At 47.9% G+C, this 25588-nt stretch overlaps 1 protein-coding gene across 1 annotated transcript in view; it reads left to right on the plus strand.

The window, feature by feature from the left end:
• SPPL3 (signal peptide peptidase like 3) overlaps window positions 1-25588 on the plus strand; it is a 327309-nt gene that overhangs the window by 296362 nt on the left and 5359 nt on the right. The window contains exons 8-9 of the mRNA XM_085636155.1: window positions 7628-7791; window positions 7947-8137. Coding sequence (XP_085492281.1) covers window positions 7628-7791; window positions 7947-8137 — 355 coding nt within the window. The remainder of the gene's footprint in view (window positions 1-7627; window positions 7792-7946; window positions 8138-25588) is intronic.

The following is a 25588-nucleotide window of genomic DNA, read 5'->3' on the forward strand; positions in this document are numbered from 1 at the left end:
CATTTTTTAAATGCCATGTATGGAACCTTCAATTGGGCTGCCTTCCCATCCGGTGCACCGACTGGTCCCGTGGGTCCTTTGGCGTATGCTCTAGGGGTACCGCAGCAGTATGCACAGGCGCCTTTTCTGCCGATGGCGCCTTCGTGGCAGTTTCCGGCGCTGTCTGGGGATCCATCGCGACTCCGGCTGGATCGTCAGGCTTCGGAGCCTTCCTCGACGCCGTTGCCGACTTCATCGGCGCAACGTCCGGCGCCGCCGACTCAGTCTTTGGCGCCGCCAACTCCTACACCTCTGGTTGCACCGAGGCCGCGTACGGCACCGACGACGCCGGCTCCACGGATTCGGTCGAGAAGGGAGGCCCAAAGAGCCTTGGATGAGGAGAGGTATAGAGTGGAGGTAGAGGAAGGTGAAGTGAACACGTCCTCTGAGTTTGGAGGGATACAAGAGGCTAGTGGCCTGGATACGACTCCTGAGTGGGAGCATACTTCATCTAGGTCATCTCCACCTCAGGAATTGATTCCTTATCATGTGGTTATAAAAAAGGCGGCAGAGTTGTTGGATTTACAGTTGCCCTCTGCGGAGTATAAATCTAATCTGCTGACAGAGGTGTTGCATTCACCTACTTCGACTTCTGAGCCTTTACTGCCTTTTAATGAGGCTATTTTGGAGCCTGTTTTGGAGGTATGGCGAAAACCACTTTCTTCTCCGGCGGTTTCCAGGCAGGTGGCGAGAAGATACAGGGTGGCACCTGGGGATCCAGATCTTCTTTCTACGCACCCGTGTCCAGAGAGCCTGGTTGTGCAGGCGTCCTGCTCTAAGCATGCTTCGGGAGCGTTCCCTCAGTCTCCTGCGGACAGGGAGTCCCAAAAGGTTGACCAGGCGGCTAAGAAAACTTTTTCTTCAGGAAGTATGGCACTTAAGTCTACCAATGCCACGTGCTTGCTGGGCCGTTATGTGCATGCCTTAATGGACTCAATGAAGTCTTTAGCCCCTAAGCTGCCTGAGGGTGATAAGGCGTCCTTCATGGAGGTGGTCGCAGATACTCAATCTGCTGCTAGACAAGAGATTCAATCAGGGCTTGATACAGCAGATTCAGTGGCGAGAATAATGGGCTCGTCTATAGCCACAAGAAGGCAGGCATGGCTCCGTTCATCTGGCTTCTCCACGGACGTTCAGGCCACATTGGTGGATTTGCCGTTTGATGGACAGAAATTGTTTGGAGAAAAGGCAGACTCCGCCCTACAGATTTGAGGACAGCAGGGTAACAGCTAAATCTTTGGGTCTGCAAGCTCCTGCTAAAGGATTTGGTTTTAAAAAGTTTAGGGGTTTCGGAAGGTCTTCATTTCGCTCCTTCCGACAGCCTCAGCAGCAGCAGCAACAACAGCAGAATCCCCTCTATAGGTCCTATAGAGGGAGACAAAGGGGTCGGAGAGGTTCTGGACGCAACCCCTCTTCTTCCTCCTCCTCTGCTCCCAATGAGGCTTCAGGGAAGCCCTAGATCCCCCATCCTGGATCATGTGAGACCTGTGGGGGGTTGGGTGTCCTACTTTCTGCGTGGTAGAAAATCTGTTACGACAGACATTTGGGTTTTGAGCCTTGTGGAGACTGGGTACGCCCTTCCCTTTCGGGAGTTTCCTCCCCCTTACCCTCCTTGTCAAGGTTACTGCTCAGAGGACCATCTGCTTCTTCTGCAGAAGGAGGTTCTGGCGTTGCTTCAAAAAGGGGCGATAGAGGTGGTTCCGGAGTAGGAAAGGGGTCAGGGATGCTACTCCCGGTATTTCCTGATTCCCAAAAAGGACGGCAGATTGCGTCCGATACTGGACCTCAGAATCTTGAACTTTTACCTGAAACAGGAGAAATTCAAGATGCTGACCCTTGCGCAGGTTCTTCAGGCGTTTCAGCAAGGAGACTGGATGGTGTCGCTCGACTTGCAGGACGTGTACTTCCATGTCCTGATCCTGAAGTCGCGACCCAACCGTAAAACGGAGATACTTCCTGTGCAACATTACCAGTTTGCGGTCCTCCCGTTTGGTCTTACTACCGCACCTCGAGTCGTCACGAAGGTGATGGCAGTGGTGGCTGCTCATCTCAGGAGGTCGGGGATTCCAGTTTTCCCCTACCTGGACGACTGGCTTCTGAAGGCAGAGTCCCCAGAGATGGTGCAGCGTCATCTGCAGGTAACATCTCAGCTGTTATTCGACTTGGGTTTTTCGATCAATGTGCCCAAATCTCACCTGGTGCCCTCTCAACGCAACCTGTTTATAGGGGCGGTACTGGACACTACTGTGTGTCGAGCATTTCCTCCTCCTCAAAGAATTCTCGACATTCAGGAGATGGTCCCTTTATTCCACAATGGAGCGGTTGTTCCAGTTCTGAAGGTCCTTCGCCTGCTCGGTCTGTTCGCTTCCTGCATTCTGTTGGTAAGCCATGCACGCTGGCACATGAGGGCGCTCCAGTGGTGCCTCCGCAAGCAGTGGTTTCAGCACAACGGAGATCTCAGGGAGTCGATCAGGATCTCCAGAGAAGCTGCAGTGGGTCGGTCTTGGTGGAGAGTGGAGGGCAACCTGTCTCAAGGAAAGCCCTTTCATCTTCCTCCATCGGTGGCCACAGTGATAACGGATGCCTCTACCCTAGGGTGGGGTGCTCATCTGAGGGATCTGGAGATCAAGGGTCTTTGGTCTCCAGAGGAAAGGTTGCTTCAAATCAACCTTCTGGAATTGCGGGCGATTCGTTTGGCGCTCAAGGCCTTCCTCCCTTCCCTTCGCGGTCAGTCGATTCAAGTCCTGACAGACAACACTACCGCGATGTGGTATGTCAACAAGCAGGGAGGAGTGGGGTCTCTTTGTCTTTGCAGAGAGGCCTTACGTCTATGGTCCTGGGCTCAGGACCATCGGATTTGTCTGATGGCAAATCATCTGGCCGGGGTGCTGAACGTATGTGCGGACAGTCTGTCGGCAGTTCTCCGCCGACCACGAGTGGAGGCTCCATCTGGAGGTGGTTTGTCACGTCTTTCGGGCGTGGGGGACACCTCGGGTGGACCTGTTTGCTACCCGCGAGAACGCGCACTGCCCGTCATTCTGCGGTCTCCAGTTTCCGATGCAGGGGGCATTGGGGGACGCGTTTCAGTTGAGTTGGGGTTCACGACTCCTTTACGCGTTTCCTCCCATACCCTTGATTCCTCGGGTTCTGAGGAAGATTCGCCAAGACCGGGCCCAAGTCATATTGATCACCCCGGATTGGCCAAGAAGGGTGTGGTACACAGATCTTCTCCACCTCACCTCGTGCCCTCCGCTCCTTCTCCCTCTGAGGGCAGACCTCCTCTCGCAATCGGAGGGGCAGGTTCTACACCCCCAACTACAGAGCTTACACCTTCATGCCTGGAGATTGAACGGGGCAACCTGAGTTCATTCTCTCTCCCGCCTAATGTGGTGGATGTTATTTTATCGGCCAGGCGACACTCCACCAAGTCCATTTACTCCTACAGGTGGTCGAAATTTGTTAATGGTGTGGAGAGAGATCCATTGACCCTTTAAAAGCCCATCTTTCTAATGTGCTTCAGTTTGCTCTTTCCTTGGCTCAGCAGGGCTGTGCTGTGGCCACGGTTAAGGGCTATCTATCTGCCTTATCGGCTTTTCTGTCTTCCTGATCAACCGTCACTATTTAAATCTCCGGTTGTACTAAGGTTTATCAAGGGTCTTACAAACATGTTTCCTCCTACTCCCTTTGTAATGCCACAGTGGGACCTTAATCTTGTCTTGACTTTTCTGATGGGGTCCCCGTTTGAGCCTCTTCATAGCTGTCCTTTGAGGCTGTTGTCCTTTAAGGTGGTCTTTCTTGTGGCCATAACCTCGGCAAGGAGGGTGAGTGAGCTTCAGGCTCTTAGTTCCAAACCCCTTTTTTGACATTACATGCTGAAAGGATGGTGCTCAGGACCAGGGCTGCTTTTCTGCCTAAAGTAGTTTCTCCTTTTCATTTGGGGCAGTCTATTACTCTCCCTGTTTTTTTATCCACCTCCTCATCCCTCCAAAGAGGAGGAAAGACTCCATCGCCTGGATCCAAAGAGGGCTGTGAGTTTTTATTTGGACAGAGCGAAAGACTTTCGTCTGGACGATCAGCTCTTCGTGGGCTATGTTGGTCATTCGAAAGGAAGAGCGGTGCACAAGCGCACTTTATCGAGATGGATTATCCTTGCCATCAAGATCTGCTACGCCCTGGCTGGTAAGACTCCTTCTGAGGGTATTAGGGCTCACTCTACTAGAGCAAAATCGTCTACATCTGCTTTGGCCAGGGGTGTTCCTGTGGCAGATATTTGTAAAGCCGCGACTTGGGCCTCCCTCCATACTTTCGCAAAGCATTATTGCTTGGACTCTGAGATGAGGAGGGAGGGCCACTTTGCGCGCTCTGTCTTGCAAGACTTTTTGGTATAGGAAGGTGGACACCCTCCTCCGGGAGTGGGGACTGCTGTAGGAATCTATTCACAAGGTGAGGAATCTACTGGCAGATGTATCCATCAGAAGAACAAGTTACTTACCTTCGGTAACGCTTTTTCTGGTAGATACAGTATCTGCCTGTGGATTCTTCACTGGCCCACCCGCCTCTCCGTTGTCCACCTTTGTACACCTTAAAAGTTGTCTTGCTTGGGATGTTGTTATACTTTCTTGTATATTGGTAGGAAATGCTTGTTTTATTTAGCTTTCCTTTTCCTTGTATACTTTGTGTATATGCTTGTATATTGTATACTTTGTATCTGTCGTTGGTCCACCTGTGTGCCTCGGAGGCACGGAAAAAATGGGTGGAACTGACGTCATCACGCCGACGTGGCTCCCTTATGGCTCCGGTGATGTCATACGGAGTCGCGAGCGGAGCCGATGCATTATGACGTCGTCGGCGTAGAGAGCTGGGGAAAAAAGTTCAGTGGAATGCTGGCGCAGGGGATATTCACAAGGTGAGGAATCCACAGGCAGATACTGTATCCACCAGAAAAAGCGTTACCGAAGGTAAGTAACTTGATCTTCAGGTCTGCATCCGGGTTCTATGCTGCGTCTGAGGAGTGATCTGGTTCGATATTTTGTCTCCTCATGCGACGTAAGTGATGTTCTACGGGCCTCAAATGTCCATTTGGCTTGTTTGCCATCGGTTCTGCCCATAGTTGGTTCGTAAAGATTACTTGTATAGGGACTACGTGCTTTGTGCTTGTTATGTTTGCGATTAACTTTCGTTGTGCCTCTGGCTTTGCAGATGTCTCATTTAAAAGTGGTTCCCAATTAGGCAATGTATCCGTTTGCGCAATATTGTATTTGAGCAGGCGCCCTGTAGGTCCTGTGCAGCAAGTGCTAGCAGTTTGCTTGACTTTTCAGTCCGCAGCAATCAACTCCTTAACACACATTATTGGCATCGATATCTGATTTTAAGACTCTTGACAGCGGCTTTGAGCGTAAGTAAATTAGGCAGCCATGTTCAAATTATGTGTATTACCGTGCCTCCCCCTCCACCTTTTTGGTGTTGGGGCCTTGTGGAGCAGGAATTGGCCCCTATACTCCGCTTTTTATCTTGGCGAAAAGGGTTTGCTTGTGGATTCAGTTGCACTGGTTTTTTTTTTTTTTTTTTAAACCAGTAAGTCCTGTGCTCTCCTCGTAAAGCAGTAGGGGAGGTATCACGACCAGTTTCTAAATTATACAGCCAGTAGGATTACGTTCGGTGCTCTGGGTCTACTTGTCAGAGATGTGGTAAGCCCACGTGCGCCCCACTCCTTTCATGGAATGTTTCACTTCGCGCGTAGGCTGGTGCGACCAAGTCTCAGGCCTCGCGTTTCATATTGGGATGCAGCCACAAAGGTAAAATATTTTAGGCGCTTAAGAGCGGGCAACTGTCTCTGCAGGGGCTTCGTGCCTCACTCCCCAGATTATGGTGCGTATAGGTATTAACAGGGCTTAGCTTGATTAACCCTCCTTGTGGCTTCTTCGGCCTTCTCAGTAGCAGCACACTTTATGGCAGGCCAGTGCATCCATCGTGCTGGCGTCCCGTGTTATACTTGTTGATCGATTGTCACTGTATGGACATATCGGAACATGTCAACGCCTGGGTCCCTCTTCAATCGCGACCCTCCTCAGCTCGCCCATTACTTTATATGCTTATGCCAGTCCGGAGCTCACAGAATCCTCTGGCTCGATTTCCTCCTCAAGCCCAGCAATGACTGTATCTGCTTCAGTAGAATGCTCCTGATGCGAGCACCGCACGTTTTGTCTCTGATGCTCTTAATAGTAACAGGAGTTCCATTTTCGGGTCGTATTGCAATCACCTTGTTTCTGGAGCTTGGGAAGGATTTGTAGCAGATCATGTATCCTGTACTGCCAGAGCCTCACAGCAGTGCTGCCATCTTGCGTATGTGCCCTCCAGCGCCCACCAAGCTGACATAATGCATTTTGTGTTTCGGCTATGTGCTCCGGCTATGTGCTCTTGAGTAATCGCAGTTATCAAAACAGAATTCTTGAAGTTAACGGTTTGTACTATTTCAAATTCAACACCAGATGACCTCATAGTGCAAAGCTTCTGGTCTACAACATGACCAGCTTCCATCATTGAATTGGTTATCATTAATTGTGCACAACATTGGGTAAGAAACCGGTTCCTTCTGTGTTGTGTCCAAGATGTAGATGTGTTGGAGAATTGAATTAGGAGGGTGGTGAGGCTAGGATTTGAAATGACACTAAAGCAGGAGCATTAATATTGGTGCAGAGCCACAGGAGGCTGTGAAGTTACTCTAAAGAAAAGGTTCATGGGACGTGCATGAGTGGCGACTCCTCCCCGAACCCGTCTGCTGAAAGCCAGCAGAGGCAAGGACATAAATAAAATAATAAAATATTTTTATTATCATATTATTTTGCATCCTGCAGGCTGCCTGCCAGCCGAGGGAGGGGCAGGGACCGCCACTGTGATGCTGCAGCAAGCACCAGGGGGAGTGGTGAGCACTGCTAAGTGTGCATGATGATTTGGGGCCGGCCAAACCGTCATGCGCACTAAACCTTTCTCCATCTAGCTGTGTTGTACAGCTGGGTGGAGAAATCAACACAGGCTTTCAGTCCATGTCTGAGCGCTCGACCATTCCCAATCCCAGTGCTGAAATTGAGAGACTGCGCAGTGTGTGCGCAGCAGTTCCTGGAAGGAGGCGAGGATCGGGAGGAAGGCGGCAGCCGTCAGAGCAGGAAAGTGCTTAATTATTTAATCTTTTTTTTATTTGTGTTCCCTGCCCACCACTTCACAGTACCAGTGGCTGCTACTGATGTGGATAGATTAATTAGAGGGCCATAAATAGATAAAAGAATGGTAGGTTGGATTTGGGTTTCAAAGTGAAGTAGGCTTCATCTCGATTGTTGAAGCATGGTCTCAAACCATGAAATTGAAATACAGGCAGAAGGTTGCTGTGGAAGTGATTTGGTGGTAAATTAAGGTACGAGTAAAAACATTGCAATGGCAGAATATTTGTTCTTTGAGTGGTGCTCTGGTAGAATGAAGTTAGTGGCACATAGTATTTACCAGAACAGAAGCCAAGTTGTTACTTTGGTTATGAACCAGACTGTCCTGTTCTGTTTGGCTTTGGGGATCTCAAATTTGTAATCTTGCCTTCTAGGTATTTTTTTCCGCATACATCTTTAACAGTAATGTGATGGTTAAAGTGGCAACGCAGCCGGCTGATAACCCTCTGGATGTGCTATCCAGGAAGCTACATCTAGGACCAAATGTTGGCCGTGATGTTCCCCGCCTTTCACTACCTGGCAAACTAGTATTTCCAAGGTAAGTGCTGAAGAGTTTGTGATTTAACAGGAGTATATTGATTTCATGGGATGTACTTCACGTAATGTGTAGAGAATAATTGAACTGTATTTTGATTGAGGTAGAGCTGAGGTGTGATGATTGTTGGACTGGCTCAGTAACCTACTTGAATTTAGTTCCACAGGAAGTCATTTCTCCATGTTGGGAATCGGGGACATTGTGATGCCAGGCCTACTGCTCTGTTTTGTCCTGCGCTACGACAATTACAAGAAACAAGCCACCAGCGACCCACAAGGAACTGCTAATATCTCTGGCCGCATGCAGAAGGTGTCCTACTTCCATTGCACTTTGATCGGATACTTTGTAGGTAAGAAGCGGCAACGTGATGTACTTGGATATTCTCTTCTATTGTCTAATACTGTTCTTCTGAGCCTCTGGGACAGTGCTGTGGTGAACCTTCTGTCCATTGATGCTGCAAATCTTGATCTTCTAATAAATTGTCCTTCATGGTCTGATCTAGCGGTTTCTCTTCTAAGTGGTCTAATTTATCTGACCAGTATAGCTTTATCCTTTATCCTTTGTAGTAGATATCAGAAAATTGGACAGTAATTTGTGTTTATTTTTTATTTTTATATAATCCTATTCTACATCGTAGGATCTTCTTTGAAGTGATGAAGTCTGAAATAATTCCTCTGCTTGCGTGGACCAGGGAGCACTTTTCATAGACTTATTCTCCTTGAATTATAAACACAACATGCTAGTGTCCATATGATGACCAGCGCATTTTTAAAGCCCATCAAAGTCAAAATGTTTTCCAAATGTAGGATAACTCCCAACAAGCAATTTCAGGCCTGTATTGCAGCATCTGAGATGCAAAAAAGAATGAAAGTGTATAATAAGAACAATACAATTCAACCTGATGGCCCATATTAAAAACTAAGAAAAAAATGTCCTGTCACATTAAAATTTCAGACGCTCCCCCAACCCATGATAGACTGAGCTAGTAGCTTGCTCACAGAACCAGTTTTGTTTATATATTTTTTTGGTTTTAGACTAATACAGTAGTCATAACATCATTGGCAAAGAGCCATTCGCACATGGCTATGTATCAGAATCGAATGACAAACAATAACAGTAGTCACAATGAGTACGAAGAAGCCGCTACCTTGCCATAGGGGGCCGTCAATTGACATATAGAAGGCAACTACACCAAAGTGGTCATTGCTAGCACAAATTCAATAATAGGGGCGGAGGGGACGGTGACCCAGTCGGGAGGGGCACCCAAAGACTTCCGCCCACTGGCGCCGAGCCAAGGATGCACCTTGAGATGATAGCAAGGGTTTGTGAGCCCCAACGGGGGGAGACCAAGCCCACCAGATCTCTCCCTCCAAACAGGCACAGGTAGATGCAGAATAGTGAATGAAAGACCAAAACTAAACGTGGAGCCCGTGTTGGCCATTGCGCGGACCTCCATCTCAGCCTTTACCCACTGCAGCAATGTGGTAATCCAGCAGTGTATGTCGGGGCTGGTGTGCGCTTTTCAGGACTTTGCGGTGTGCCACTTGAATAGCACAAAAGCAAGATAAATAAACCTATGCAGGAACTTTCCTCTTTAACCTTGGGTCGAAGCCCAAGGAGGCATGATTTCAGGTGAGGGCCGGAGCAAGCGTTCCACCGCTGCAGCAGTTATGCCTGTGGGTTCCCCGTATCACCGGACACTCCCAAACCATGTGGTATTTATTTTAAAAGTTTCATTTAGCGCTGGCTAGTCCCGTAGGTATCCGAGCGCTTTACATAAGGTCAACAAAGTTACAACAATAATAAACAATTACAAGTTACATCAAATGTATGAGACACATTAACGGGAGAGAAGGAGAGACAAGTAGAGAGGGAAGGGGGAGAGGGGGGTTAGAAGGGAGAGGACGAGGGGGAAGACAGAATAAGACCGAGGGAAAATCATCCCAAAGACCGCATGGGTAGGTGACGGCCAGGTAGGTAATCCAAAGCCAGTCTCCCAATAGCTCTCAATGAGGCTCCAAAGGGCAACGGTCAGGAAGTAGGATAGGAAGGAGACAAGGAAAAAGCAGAACGGCAGAAATACGATGAGGGATGGTGTGGGCGAGACAGGGAGATGGGGAGAAACTGTGCCCAAGGTCCGGCTGGGCAGGTGACGGTCAGGGGGTGAACCAAGGCCAATCTCCTCATTAGCTGAACAAAGCAGCTCCACCGGGCGTCGGACATAATGCTCGGACTCCGCTGACAGGATAGAGGTCAAGTGTACTCAGGGATTGTCAGAATAGTGCAGGGGGGGCCATGGTCCGAAAGAATTCAAGACGTCCACTTGAGGTCAGTCCCAGTCCTGGAAGGGTTGAGTAAGTAAAAGTTCAGCAAGGGGGAAAAAGAGTCACCATTGTCGGCCAGGTTGAGGTCAGGCATCCTGGGACCCTTATCCACAACGTGAGTGTGCAGAGAACGACAGAACTTTACAGGGAGGGATGGGCCAGACTGTGAGACATTGAGGGGAGGGGTGGGCGAGACAGGGAGAAGGGGAGAAACTGTGCCCAAGGTCCGGCTGGGCAGGTGACGGTCAGGGGGTGAACCAAGGCCAATCTCATTAGCTGAACAGAGCAGCTCCACCGGGCGTCGGAAATAATGCTCGGACTCCGCTGACAGGATAGAGGTCATGTGTACTCAGGGATTGTCAGAATAGTGTTGGGGGGGGGTGTAGAATAATGTGGTGAATCATAAATCTGTGATGGTGTGTGTGTCTCCCACGCAGATCGTAGTGGTCTAAGCCAGCACAGGGCTGATTTACTGCAGAGTAGTCTCTATATCTGTGGGGCATGTAGCGCTGGCCTGCGCTGCTCGCAGGGAGATCCCCAGAGTCCAGGTCGTGGCGGTTTGGACGGGGTTGCAGCACTGGCCCCAGCGGCTGGTTGCAGCTTTGCTTCGGCGGACCTCGCAGCGATTAGTGCAGTGATCTTCGCAGGGATTGAGGAGCACCCACGAGGCGGGTTTTTTTTTGTTTTTGTTTTTTTAAAGGGGTGGTAGCGAAGTTGGGCCTCAGGCGCGAGTCGGGAGAGAAGGCAAAATGGGACAGAGCCTCGCAGCTTGCCTCAGAGCAAGTGTCAGTTTCTGTTCTCATTGTAGGGCCTCTGCAGAGACGCCGGCTCGCGGCGAGTGTATTCCGGCACCGCCCGCGAAGGTTGCAGGGGGAGGCAGGATGGAGAGGAGATTGGGGCTGCGCAGCTCCTGCAGGTGGCCCCACAGACCCGGGCAATAATCACTCACCAGGTAGGAGCGCTGCAGCGGAAAGAGGGCTTTCACTGGAGGTGGTGCGGTCTGCGGCATCAGGACCCGGCAGCGGTTGCAGCAGGCTCACGGGACGCGCTGGGCAGGCAGGAGTCGGCGCTCCAGGCAGTCGGGCTCCGGCGTCTCGATGAGGGAGTCGTGGCGTGCCGATTTGGGTTCGCCTGCTACGATGCTCCCGATGTCGCAGCCCCCGCTCGAATACATACAAACGCTAGTCTGTTCCATCCCAGGCGCCATCTTGAGGCGAGATTGCACAGAAAGACTTTAACCAATATCCCGGCGATGCAGCGTCTAGATGGGACGGCAGCCACAACGATAGACGCTCACAAACTTCCGATGTCAGGGGATGGCTCTATCAGCTGGTTTGGTGGAGTTTAAGCACCGCGCTAGGTTGAAGAGCGTGGGGTTTTTATGGAGCAAAAGCTCCGAGCAGCCATGATGGATTTGGCTCCTCCTCCTCGGGTGTTCTGCATCTGAGAAATTCAAGGGAGGCCATGGTAAACTGTGTTTGATACGCTACAGTGTTGGGTAGGCCTGATGTAAGGAAAATGTGTGTAGCGAAAGCCTGGGTTGCGCCAAACTTCCTTGAAATGTTGGAGCACCTGGGATCAAAGACTATCTGTGAGTGGTGTCGGGAGGTCCGCCATCAATCTAGCTTTAGCTCTTTCGCTGCTGTACAATGGGACAAGCACAGTGAGACATAAATGGGTGTGTTAACTTTCCGTATACTACCACGTGAAAGGATGGCATGTTGTGTCAGGAATTAGGGTGGCTCAACCATCCCTAGCCCCCATTCCACTGTAATCGCATGCTGTACAGCATGTAAGCATAGCCTGTTGCAGTAATAGTACTTACTAAATATTGCTGCCGGATTGTTACTGATTGGGTGTATATGGTCACATGTATCCTGTTTGGAAATTTTATAATTTATCTGACCGTGGGAACTTCTTGGAACATTGTTATCGGATGCTCCTATTGATCATCGCTGTTTCATTAAAAGCTTCATGCTTATACCAGAAAGGGTCATCGGGGGATCGCTTATGTGAATCATCTGTCGATGCATGGGCACTGGATGGTCAAAGAAAGTTCATATCACATCAACCATCTGAAGCCATCTGGGTCTATCTAACTCTCAAAACCGTCCTTCTTTTCGTGCAGAAGAATAAGATACTGTTTCAAACCAACACCACCATCATGCATTACCTGAACAAAGTGGGAAATACCAAAACAAGGCCATTGTCTAGGCAAGCACAGATAGTTTGGCATTGGGCCCTAGTCAGGAATCTTTTGTGAACAGAGGTACACATTCCATGGTGTGATATATTCGCAACATACTTCCTTAGTCGATATTGCGATAAAAATCTTGAGTGGGTCCTGGATCGTGATGTTGTAAAAGACTCTTCGCAGTGACACAAATATGCTGAGACTTTGCATCCAGATGATCAGAATCCGGATTACTGGGCAAATGCCCTTTTGACAAACTGGTCAAGATGATTTCTGTATGCCTTTCCACCAGTATCTCATTCCCTCTGTAACTACAGCTGAAAAGGTGATCCTAATAGCTCCAGGCAGGTGAGACATTGGTGGTATCTGGATGTTTCGTAGATGTCCCGCCAACTAGACAGGAGAGCCCCAGACAAGCCCAGTCTCATGACCAGACTTCAAAGGCAAAATTAAACCGGAGTTTAATATCATTGAATTTGGCAGCATGTTCCTAAACATGGGCAACTCAGTCTTCCACCAGCATTCGCGAATTTTAAGGAAGCAGTGCATCTTTCTACAAGAACATGTTCCAAGAAATGGAAAAGATTTTGGATATGCTGTCAGAAAAACAGATCTAATCACTTGTCAAGAGGATTTTATAATTTATCTGCTTCTTTTAGCTCCATCCAAACTGCAATTCTCATTTCTAAAAGTTCATTTGAACGCATTTTTGGCCTGTAGAAAATGTGTAAATCTAATGTCTTTCTTTAAAGACCCTGTTTCTCCTAACAACTCCACTTTCCCATCTGTCAGAAGACCCTTACCAGCATTAGAACTAAATATTCTGTCAAAACTAATGCATCCTTGTTGGTTTCCATTGCTTCCGTTCAGAGGTGAAAGATTTACAGACCTTACTGTCTTTAGAGACCTGCATACAATATTCTATGCTAATATGCTGGTTATGAGAACACAACTGTTCTTCCTTCCAAAGGCAGTTTCTAATTTCCATATTAATCGAGCAATTAACTATTTTCTTTCCTAACTCATCTACAGCAGCAGAACACACTCCTTTCATTAGACTTTCGGAAGGTCCTTTATTTTTCTCGTAACAAAACTAGGGACTTGAACTAAACAGCTGTTTGTAAATTACAGCCAAATTAGACTGTTATACACTTTCACCATTTTTGGTCTCAGATGCTGCATTGCAGGATATATATATACACATACACACCCCCCAACACGCTGTGTTTATAATTCAACGGACAATCCATCTGTGAAACCTGCCCCGTGGTTCACGCTAACAGTGACGAATTATTCTGGTGATCATTACTTCAGTGAAGATTCCTACAGCACAGAACTAGGACTACAAGTAACGTTTCCTCCGACCAGCGAATAGGAATCTCGAGTGATCCTTTATCTCGGATGCTATGCCTTAACACCGGTGAATCCAACATAGGTAAACGAGGATTGGATTCAGGGCAAGTTTTCAAGTACACCACATTAGATACATGTTTGCTGCATGTGTATCCGTATATCATATGCGTTGCACACTATCATCTTGTGTTGAGCTCATAACATTACAAGTTACAGATTTTGCTCTTTGATTTCTAAAAGTACAGAAATGTGCCACTGCTTCGGAAGATCAACGGTCAAAGGGCAAAATTTGCTTAGTAAATCCCAGAACTGTCAACCACTTTTGCAGTGAATCAACGGAAGGTATTATGATAATGACTCGTTTGGCACAGAGTGCATGGAGACCACACCTAAATTCTGCCCACCCTGTAATCATAAAATCACCAAAATACAGCTGTATGGCAATACCAAGACCCCTTTGGCAACACTTTCCAAAGTTGTTGAGTGTAGATTCAACTTTAGACACCAGGCACATCAATGCCCCCTCAAGGAACCTCTCTTAGTACTTTGACATTGAGCAAAGCCTTTGCTCCCTGTCAAAGAGCTGTATCGAGAACATGCCGTTTACTGAGGAACCACCCCTGAAAAATCATCAGCCATCGGCACTGCCCACAATGATTGAAAATGTTCTTAACTATTAGATGTTTTTGATGTTGTACATACTTCAAAACTGGCAGCCAGATACCGAGAGGATGTCAATTCTCTAATGCCAAAACAGGTTTTGAAGTCGATCACTCTCTTGACACCCATCACACTGGCACCTCTTACAAAAGACAATGAACAACCATATTTTATGTAATGCACAATATACATTGATCATCCGTGTGGTAGCACAACTGCTTTCTTCAGCTGAAGGTCTCTTAAAGGAGAGGAAACTCACCTCTGAGGAGGCAGTTTCAGAATTAAGGGCTTTCCCATTTTAAAAAAAAAGACCTTGGTATCTACCCCTGGCCCACATTTGTCACCAGAATTGTGTACGCAGATTGAGACCAAGACCAAACACCTGACATAGTGCCAGCAGATCAAAACTTAGATGCCTCTGATTACCACACGGTTACATGGCAGGATTACAGAATGGATCTTCTGGATGGCACATTCTTAGCCATATCATGTAAAGGCCTCACTGCCATTTTGCTACCAGAGCAGTGTAGCATCATAAAGTAGTCTTGCATGTAGAAGAGAATTACTTCCTAGCTGAAACTCTGTTAAATTGACCATACAACACTGTTGCTGGTATGCTTCAAACCACAAACCATTGTAAGGACTCTGTTAAGTCTTGTATGGTGGACCCAGGGTAGAGAAACAAGGATTGGAAAAGCCAGTAAGTCTTGCATTGCGATATCCATTGGCTTTGTCAATGTTTTTTTTAGACATGGATCACAACAGTTCAAGCTGTTGTGCAACATGATTTAAAGTTACCCCCTCAAAAAAAGCTGCACTGCTATGAAATGTTAAAGGGGAGGGGGAGCAGCAAGAGGGAGGTGCAGGGGAGAACATCACCGAGGTGTGATTCATGATTATGTAGATCTCCTCAACAAGGATGAATGGGAGATAAATCCACAAATGTTAAGGCATTTGGGCCATGCCATCAATCTACTTATTTTTCTCATGCAAGGAGGTAAAATACCCCGGCTTCCCCCCATGTACCCTCATCCATAGTCTGTGAATAATGCCATTAGAATTCATACTGTGAAGGAGGTGCCCGGTACATTACGGCTTTCAATGAACACAGCCCTCCTGCAGCATCCAAAAATAAGTGAGGTTTGGGACACTGTTCCAAAACTGTGAACATTTAGTAAGCTGGCAAAGCTAGAACCCCCAAAATACAATTGACTGAAGTGTCCTTTTGTAAGACAGGCCTGGGTACTACCCACTCATTTGTGCAGATAGGAGCTTAAGTGAGGTGAAAGGAAGGACCCACTTGTGGTTTGTCAAGCAAAGGTAACCCTGTCTAGTTGAGCCCTCTGCAAGGGGGGAAACCGAGATTAGTAAAAGTGATGGGGATGTGACACATACCCGGTGAACCACGCTGCTTGGAGGAGAAAAGGACTACTCTAGGTCCAGAATGGGGGCCGCACTAGTACTACCACATTCACACCACAGCATCCCAGGTGGCTGTCCACCTGCATTACTGCATCTAAAGAGGAAAATCAGTCACAATCAGTGATGCGAATGCCACAAACTGGATACTGCACATGGCACAGGAGTTAAGCCAGTGTAGTGTTTCCAGAAATCTGACGCACCCAGGAGAGCAGACCCTCAAGGGGAATTGGGTAGCTGAGCAAGCACAGTGCTTAGAAAGGAGGAGCCCCTTCACCCCCAGTCCCACCTCACCAAAGAACATCTCCCTTCCATGCTACAAGATATGCGTTTGGTGTGGAAAGAGGATCTGAAGAGAAAATGGCAGTACTTCCTAAGGGCCTGGCTGAGGCTTTCACCTCTATTAGATAAGATATGGACCGTATAGGCTACTTTTCAACCCCTGAACTAGCAAGGACCGACCTACTGAAGAAGGAAGGTAATAGACCAAAGGGTACTAGACAAAGCAAGCTTTTCAGCCCTTGACCAAGCAAGGACTGACCTACTCAAGGAGGAGGTAGAGCAGATGCTATTCCACACTTTGCCCCGTTGGGCTTGATTTTCCAAGCATTCACATTTGCAATGTAGGATCAAAAGAATCTCAGAAGCAGCTGAACAGAACATCGGGAAATACACAAAGCTGCTATTTTTCAAAAATACTTGACTAAAAGGGCGAAAATAAAGACCGAAGATCCATAGATATATTGGCATCATAACAGTAAACGGACCTCCTACTTAAGGTGAAAAGGACAGAAATCCGACATATTTAAAAAGGACACAAGATTCTCCTGCTAATGGACTTGGCCCAAGCAAACCAAGATGCAACCACTTCACCCTATAGCAGAGGGGTTGACGAAGCACCACATTCGATTCGTTCATCTGGAATCAAATTCCACTGGATGGAATGGACTTCCACAGTCAGTAGCTGAAAACCATATGTCTGAACACTGAACAAGAAGAAACAGCAACAAGACAACCCAAACATGCAAGGTCAGGACAAAGAAAAACATCACCTGATAAACTATATAGATGGTTGAGGTGAGAACTGCTCAGTGACTGAGGGCAGCTATGACATAGATGAGACTAAACTAAGGGCCATCACCACAGCTAAAAATACTGTGTCATTCACACTTAGGCCAAGAACAGTGTTTAGAACTATGTTTTAGAGGTGGAGCTCTGCACTGCTGAGTTATTAATATCTCTATAATCACTTAATTCAGTATTTACTGATCGGAGACAAGAGGCATAGGTGATAGGAGAACAGAAGTCTCAAAATACATGCATGCCTGTAGGAGGCTGGCTCTGTATATACTATACCAAAGTGAGGTATAGTGTGCACAGAGTCCAGTGGCACCCCAAAGATAGGCAGAGGTACAAGTAGATAGCACCTTACTCTCTATTTGTGGTAGTGTGGTAGAGCAGTAAGGCTTTATCAGAGGGTAGTGTTAAGCATTTGTTGTACACACTCAAAGACTGAACTTCAGACCAATTGGTTTTGTATAAAAATATTCTTTTAGTTATTTTATTTTCCAGAACCAAGCAAGCTTGGCACAGGTAAGTGAGAAGTACTTTGCAGTAATAATACAGTTTGTAATGCAGTTGTGTATATATACTTTTGGTTTAATTACAGTAGAACTACTAGTAATGCAATGCTTTGAAATATTGTACATATACTTTGTATTGGCTTTTTAGTAGAATGTCAAGTAGATTACTTTACAGATTACTTTTCTTACACAGTGCAGTGTACCTGGATACTGCACTGGGACATTTCCTGTAAATAGGTAAGTTAAAGTGTTTTGGTTATTTTGCTACAGTTTTAGAGACTTATAGTTTTTCCAACTCCACACTTAAAACTTTTCACAGAAAAACAGTCAATGTTATCCTCTTCGCTTCGGTGCGGCTGTTCAGTCCTCCTTTTTTTCTTGTAGTTTCTTGTCTGAGGAAGCAAGGTTCAGGGGTGCCTCCTAAATACTAGATATAGGGGCGTTACAGGTAGGTAAAAAGTTTGGGACTAATGGGTCCCTTCCCAGAGGTGGGTACACCCCCTATTACGCCACCCTCCAGTGGAGGGGGCCATAAGCCTCGCCCTGGTTGGCTGTGTCCCCCATCTGGAAGATGGCGGCGGCTGAGAGTTGTGCTTCACCTCGCCTCCCCCACTTGAGGGGTGGGGTTGGCAGAGGTGGGCACACCTCACTTTGTTTTCTCACTGGTTGTCCTGCCCAAAGTGGTGGTCAGAACCGGTGGTGACCAGTTGCTGGCAGCAGCAAAAGGACTGGGGAAGCTCACAAAGGTGGCAAGCCTTTGAAGCTTCCCCTTCGTGGACCCTGCCCATCTTTGGGGAGGAGGCATGGCACCTCGTCCCAGGATGTACATTGTTTCAGGCCCCCGAGAGCAGCAGGCTTTCAATCTAGGGCCCAGAAACATGTCTGGTGGTGGCAGCTGAAAGCAGCCACTCATCCTGGACACTAGTGGTAGTCGTTTTTCAGGGGGTATCTCTAAGATGCCCTCTGTGTGCATTTTTCATTAAATCCCACACTGGCATCAGTGTGGGTTTAATGTGCTTAGATGTTTGATACCAAACTTCTCAGTTTGGGGGTTTCAGGGCAGCCATTATGGTACTGTGGAGTTCGTAGTGACACACACACTGCCTGCAAAGGCAGTGTGTGTGTAAAGGTACAGGACCTCTAAGGGTGGCACAATAAGTGCTGCAGCCCTTAGAGGCCTTCCGTGGTCACAGTGCCCTGGGTACCTGTGGTACCATTTACCAGGGACTGACCTGTTGCCAGAGAGTGACAATTGGATTTGGTCTTCAATGCAGTTTTAGGGAAAGAACATAGGCCCCTGGGTACCTGATTGGCAGGAGCACAGGGCACACTCAGTCAAAGCACATCAGCAGTTCAGCAAAAAGTGGGAGCAGCCATGCAGAAAGAGGGCACTTTCTCACATTGACCATGGCTCCAACAATGTAAAAGTTACCTTGCACTTATAGAATGCGGTTAGTTATATTTACCATTCTTGTTGCAGTATTGAGTGGGTGAAATGCAGGGCAGGGAGGAAGGAGGCATCAAACTTCAGATGTGCAGCGCAGATGCTAAGTAGACTGTGAACAGCAGACAAAATAGCCTGCAATGGTATTTCAGCTTGTCAATTTTTTAACATCCAAGTACTAAACTCCAGGGAAAAACGACGACGAGTTCACTCCAAAGTTGAGGTTCTACATACATTGTACTGCTCCAGGAGCCCCTTTGCAACAGGGGAAGCCCTAACAGACTTAAAATGAAAAAGTACCAAACTAAAATGCACCGTTAAACACTAAATGAGACTGATGGAGTGGTGATCTAGCTGAAGGGCTACCTGTAGTGGCAGTTTTAGAAATGTTAATTGACAAATTGGGCCAATACGTCTTAGCTACTTGCAGACTAGGGATGACACAAATAATGGAGGCAGCACTATATGCCCCGAATCAAGGACAAGAAGGGTTCCTACAAACACTGCTGCATACGTGGCAGGGCTTTAATGAAGGGGAATCTATAGTATGGGACATGGGAAAAATCTGAAGGCAGATAGGCTTGATGTCCCCAGACGCAGTAGCACTATAAAAGTTAGTAGGCTCCGCACCAAAGAAAGACTTCACTTACACCACATGTACTCAAGTATTGATATCTCGTTTGTGAGGGTTAAATTGGTAGGGTAGCTGATTAGGGCTAAGATAGGAGCATTGTCCAAAATCAGTGACACACTAAGAGGTAGCAGAGGAGAAACGCCTGAAGTCTCAAGCAGCAGAACAAACTTCAGAGAAGTGATAAAGATCTAATGGTAGTAACTCAACATGCTGTTAGACCAGTCAACAAGCTTTTTTGCACCTAAAATACGAAACTTACAAATCTGACGGTAAAGCCAGTTCACTGCTGGCAAGAGCGTTGAAGAGCAAGCAAAATGGAGAGGATATTCATGCTCAAAGGGAAAGGTGGACAACCTGTATTTTATGAGAAAGGGAACAATATTGAAAGGTTTCTTAAAGATATACTCAAAATGTACAGAGTCCTAAACAAAGCCAAATATTTTTGGAGAGCCTCCAGCTGTGATTTCTGACTCCCAGAGGAAATACTTAACACCCATAATGGTGTGAGAGGTGCGAGTTGTCATAAAATTAAACAATTCTGTGTTTCGCTCAATAGACAAGAAAGGCAAAGCCTCCCAACCTCCATCTACAATGCAAATAGTCCTATAAAAAGAGAAAGATGCCCATCTTGCTCCAACTAAATATGAATAAAAAATTGTACCAGATAGTTCTTGAAACTTACCTCTCCTCAATGCTCCTAGACATTATCCTGGATGAACAATCTGACTCTTCCGAGACAGAATTTCAACAGTATCAGACGGTATTTCACATCACTGAGAAAGCGAACAAAAAAGGATGTCATTTGCCTGGCTCTGGGTTCCAATAAAGCATTCAGGAGGGTAAGCTGGTATTTATTGAAGGTGATGGTGATATTAAGACTGGAAGAGACCAGAACTGGATGGTAATCGCACCATGTACATGCCCTTCTGCCAAGAACACGGTAAATGGGATTCTCAGAGAAACTAAAAATATGTAAGGGAACTAGGTTTTGTGCAAGGTTCATTGGCCCCACTGATAAAACTACTGAAAACATTTGGAGGAGTCACCAAATACAAAATCAACCTCAAAAGTAAAATCTAAACCGCTCTTGAAACTGAGCAGATACCAAGGATGTCCCTTTTAGAATAGTCGCCATTCTTTGATGTACAGTGGATACACCTGTAAGAACTTTACAAGCCCTGTTGTAGGCCATTGTTACCCGTCCTGTGGACTACGTCAACAAAGGTTTGAGATAGACACCCTTATACATTTTATGACCAGGCAAAATCGATACAATTAAGATGGTGACCATTCCAAGATTATTTTCTTTTCCAAGCACTGCCAGTAAGAATAAAACATACTACTGTAGCTCTTAACAAATGGCTGACAACAGTCCCATCACCGTTGACCTCACCCATACGCAATAACAAAGACTTTACATTAGCAAGTAGGGCAAGATTTAAAAGCCCTTACAAGACGGAGAATGTAGGACCAAAAGGCCAGATTTGTACTATAAGTCTGTAAAAGATGTGCAGGTTACAGACAGTGTTATTGGAAATCCTCAATTATGACATTGGGCTTTTTACACTCCCATTATGCTGGCGGACATAAAAAATTTGGCAAGTCAAAAAAGATGGTTACAATGAATAGGAGTAAGGGAGTTGTATCCTAACTGTACAAGGTACTGATGGGGGGACCCCCAATCAAAGCAATGGAACTACGTGAGGGAAGCAGAGAAGATAAGAGAAGTCTATGTATGTCTTATAAGACACGCAAAAAAATGTGAGGAGATATAACCACATTTAGCAAACATGTTTACAAAGGGAATTCTCCATCAAGATAATAATTAACTGTTATTTAGCCCATACATATTATATAAGATGTACATGGGTTGGATGGCACTTGTTGGAGTGGTTGTGAGGGTAAGGATAACCTTATCAATATATGGCGACCTTCCTGATATTTTTTAGATCGAAGCCTACCAGACAGCACAGTGATCTGGTTTCAAAAGGACTTCTTGGGGACTTTGTAAAAGCTTCCCTGGGAAAACATTCCCCCCCCAGTGCATTCCATTGGCTTTGTTACTCACATTTGTTTCCCTTCTATTTGCTGGCTTTATTTGTTTTAGGCTGTCCAGCATGTCTTAGGCCCTCTACTGGAGCATAGTCTGTTTATCATCGGTCCTTGTGTTTTTTAGGTCTCGCCTGGCGAACGCAGCACAAAGCGTTGCTGTCCGCCAGCGAGATCTATTGTTGCTGACTTGCCTCGGAAGTGGGACAGGAGATGGGCATGCACAGGCTCTTGGCGGATTTGAGTTGGTGTACGCGCTTGCTTGCATGTCCCGTGTTAATTAGGCTCTAGGCAGTAGTTTGCTTGTGAACGCGCTGTAAGACGAGCTAGCGAGACTATTTCAGTTCATTCAAGCTTCACCCTGGAAATTGGATGATGTATTCATTTCAGCAGCAGAATTCACCTTATTTTCTGCTACCTGTATATGATCTAATGTACAAATTACATTCTACATGGCACAACTGGATCTACTACACCATATACAATCTGACTCCTGTAATTTACTTACGCTCGAGATTCAATTTCTCTGGTCTCCTCTAACAGGCCCTTGTAGGGTGTTCTCCCATCTATCAGCTACGAGAAAATATTCTTCTGTCAAATCATTCACTCAAAGTCTCCCTATGTAGGGGTCCAGGGTAACCATAATCTTAAATTTCTCTGGGATAGGCAGCGATTTAAAATCTCGTGCTTAAATATCAGTCTGACTTCGAAGTGAGAGGATTTATGTGACAATCTTGCTGGATACTGAGGATAGGAAAGGAAAGTTTATTTTCCTGCAAAATGTAAATGTCTAAGTGAAAAGTGCAAATATTTCAGAATTAGGAAGGCACATATGAAGCAAATTGTTTTTGTAATTCTTTTGTGGTGGAAACAAACATTTTAATACAACAATACACCACAGTGATACCATTTTCACACATTATCGTTTTTGCATTGTATTGTTTTTTTAAATAAAATTGTATGTACAAATTTATTGGTCATTACAGTTGAAAATGTGTTGTCAACTGGCAATGCGCTACCTCACCATGCATACTCCACAACACTCCACTCTACGACAATCCTCTCTACTCCACTCCCCTCTTCACCACTCCACACAGCTCCACTACACCCATTGCCACTCTACCACTGTTTGTTATGCCACTTTACTCCACTTCACCCAATGCCACTTCCTCCATTCCATGACACTTTTCTCAGACACTCTGCAACACTTTTCTCAGACACTCTGCAACACTTTTCTCAGACACTGTGCAACACTTTTCTCAGACACTGTGCAACACTTTTCTCAGACACTGTGCAACACTTTTCTCAGACACTGTGCAACACTTTTCTCAGACACTCTGCAACACTTTTCTCAGACACTCTGCAACACTTTTCTCAGACACTCTGCAACACTTTTCTCAGACACTCTGCAACACTTTTCTCAGACACTCTGCAACACTTTTCTCAGACACTCTGCAACACTTTTCTCAGACACTCTGCAACACTTTTCTCTCTGACAATCGGCAACACTTTTCTCTCTGACAATCGGCAACACTTTTCTCTGACACACTGCAACACTTTTCTCTGACACTCTGCAACACTTTTCTCTTTTGCTCTGCGACACTTTTCTCTGTTGCTCTGCGACACTTTTCTCTGTTGCTCTGCGACACTTTTCTCTGTTGCTCTGCGACACTTTTCTCTGTTGCTCTGCGACACTTTTCTCTGTTGCTCTGCGACACTTTTCTCTGTTGCTCTGCGACACTTTTCTGTGTTGCTCTGCGACACTTTTCTGTGTTGCTCTGCGACACTTTTCTGTGTTGCTCTGCGACACTTTTCTGTGTTGCTCTGCGACACTTTTCTGTGGTGTTCTGCGACGCTTTTCTCTGTCACTCTGCGACGCTTTTTTCTGTCACTCTGCGACGCTTTTCTCTGTCACTCTGCGACACTTTTCTCTGTCACTCTGCGACACGAGACTCTGCGGCCCTCTTCCCGGAGACTCTGCGGCCCTCTTCCCGGAGACTCTGCGGCCCTCTTCCCGGAGACTCTGCGGCCCTCTTCCCGGAGACTCTGCGGCCCTCTTCCCGGAGACTCTGCGGCCCTCTTCCCGGAGACTCTGCGGCCCTCTTCCCGGAGACTCTGCGGCCCTCTTCCCGGAGACTCTGCGGCCCTCTTCCCGGCCACTCTGCGGCCCTCTTCCCGGCCACTCTGCGGCCCTCTTCCCGGCCACTCTGCGGCCCTCTTCCCGGCCACTCTGCGGCCCTCTTCCCGGCCACTCTGCGGCCCTCTTCCCGGCCACTCTGCGGCCCTCTTCCCGGCCACTCTGCGGCCCTCTTCCCGGCCACTCTGCGGCCCTCTTCCCGGCCACTCTGCGGCCCTCTTCCCGGCCACTCTGCGGCCCTCTTCCCGGCCACTCTGCGGCCCTCTTCCCGGCCACTCTGCGGCCCTCTTCCCGGCCACTCTGCGGCCCTCTTCCCGGCCACTCTGCGGCCCTCTTCCCGGCCACTCTGCGGCCCTCTTCCCGGCCACTCTGCGGCCCTCTTCCCGGCCACTCTGCGGCCCTCTTCCCGGCCACTCTGCGGCCCTCTTCCCGGCCACTCTGCGGCCCTCTTCCCGGCCACTCTGCGGCCCTCTTCCCGGCCACTCTGCGGCCCTCTTCCCGGCCACTCTGCGGCCCTCTTCCCGGCCACTCTGCGGCCCTCTTCCCGGCCACTCTGCGGCCCTCTTCCCGGCCACTCTGCGGCCCTCTTCCCGGCCACTCTGCGGCCCTCTTCCCGGCCACTCTGCGGCCCTCTTCCCGGCCACTCTGCGGCCCTCTTCCCGGCCACTCTGCGGCCCTCTTCCCGGCCACTCTGCGGCCCTCTTCCCGGCCACTCTGCGGCCCTCTTCCCGGCCACTCTGCGGCCCTCTTCCCGGCCACTCTGCGGCCCTCTTCCCGGCCACTCTGCGGCCCTCTTCCCGGCCACTCTGCGGCCCTCTTCCCGGCCACTCTGCGGCCCTCTTCCCGGCCACTCTGCGGCCCTCTTCCCGGCCACTCTGCGGCCCTCTTCCCGGCCACTCTGCGGCCCTCTTCCCGGCCACTCTGCGGCCCTCTTCCCGGCCACTCTGCGGCCCTCTTCCCGGCCACTCTGCGGCCCTCTTCCCGGCCACTCTGCGGCCCTCTTCCCGGCCACTCTGCGGCCCTCTTCCCGGCCACTCTGCGGCCCTCTTCCCGGCCACTCTGCGGCCCTCTTCCCGGCCACTCTGCGGCCCTCTTCCCGGCCACTCTGCGGCCCTCTTCCCGGCCACTCTGCGGCCCTCTTCCCGGCCACTCTGCGGCCCTCTTCCCGGCCACTCTGCGGCCCTCTTCCCGGCCACTCTGCGGCCCTCTTCCCGGCCACTCTGCGGCCCTCTTCCCGGCCACTCTGCGGCCCTCTTCCCGGCCACTCTGCGGCCCTCTGCCACACTTTATCCCAACTCTCCTCCACTCTACAACTTTCTATGATACTGCACTACATGTTACTCAACTCTACGGCACTCCAACACATTCATGCATTCTACAACACTCTTCTCGGACACTCCACTCTTTGACGCTTTACCCCACTCTGAGTCGCCATGACACTATACGCTAGGCTGGTGCACAACATGGCTAAAACACATTGGCTAAGCCAATAGCTTTCCCAATGCTTGTTACTTACTAGACAGAAGTACTGGAGGCAGTAAAAGTAACAGTAGGCTATATGATAGATTGAATCCGGAGTGATCATCCTGGGGCTTAAACAAAAAGAGGTGCAAAGGGCTGAGCAGTAGAAAATGATCACTGATTGATTTTTCAGTGTTTAGTAGTAGGTAAAATGGTGATGGTGAGTTCATGGACACAGAAAATGCACTTTATACTGAACCTCTGATACAACAGAGTATGGCACACAATGGCAATTGAAAGACTGAGCAGGCACCTGCTCAAAGACGGGGTGATTTTCCCTCGTTGGGAACCAGTGTTATAGTACATTGTTAAAGACAGAAGAGAAATCACATGCCCTCCTTGGGCATCTGTTTGACTGAAACGGAGACAAACACAAAAACATTGCCAAATACCTTGTTACCTAGTAATGAATAGAAGTCACACTAGCATTGAGAGGAAGGAGGGGCTTTTCCATTATGAGGAGCATAGCAATATCTGTAACA

The sequence above is a fragment of the Triturus cristatus genome, chromosome 11, assembly GCF_964204655.1.
Source record: "Triturus cristatus chromosome 11, aTriCri1.1, whole genome shotgun sequence".
NCBI classification, from domain to species: Eukaryota; Metazoa; Chordata; class Amphibia; order Caudata; family Salamandridae; genus Triturus; species Triturus cristatus.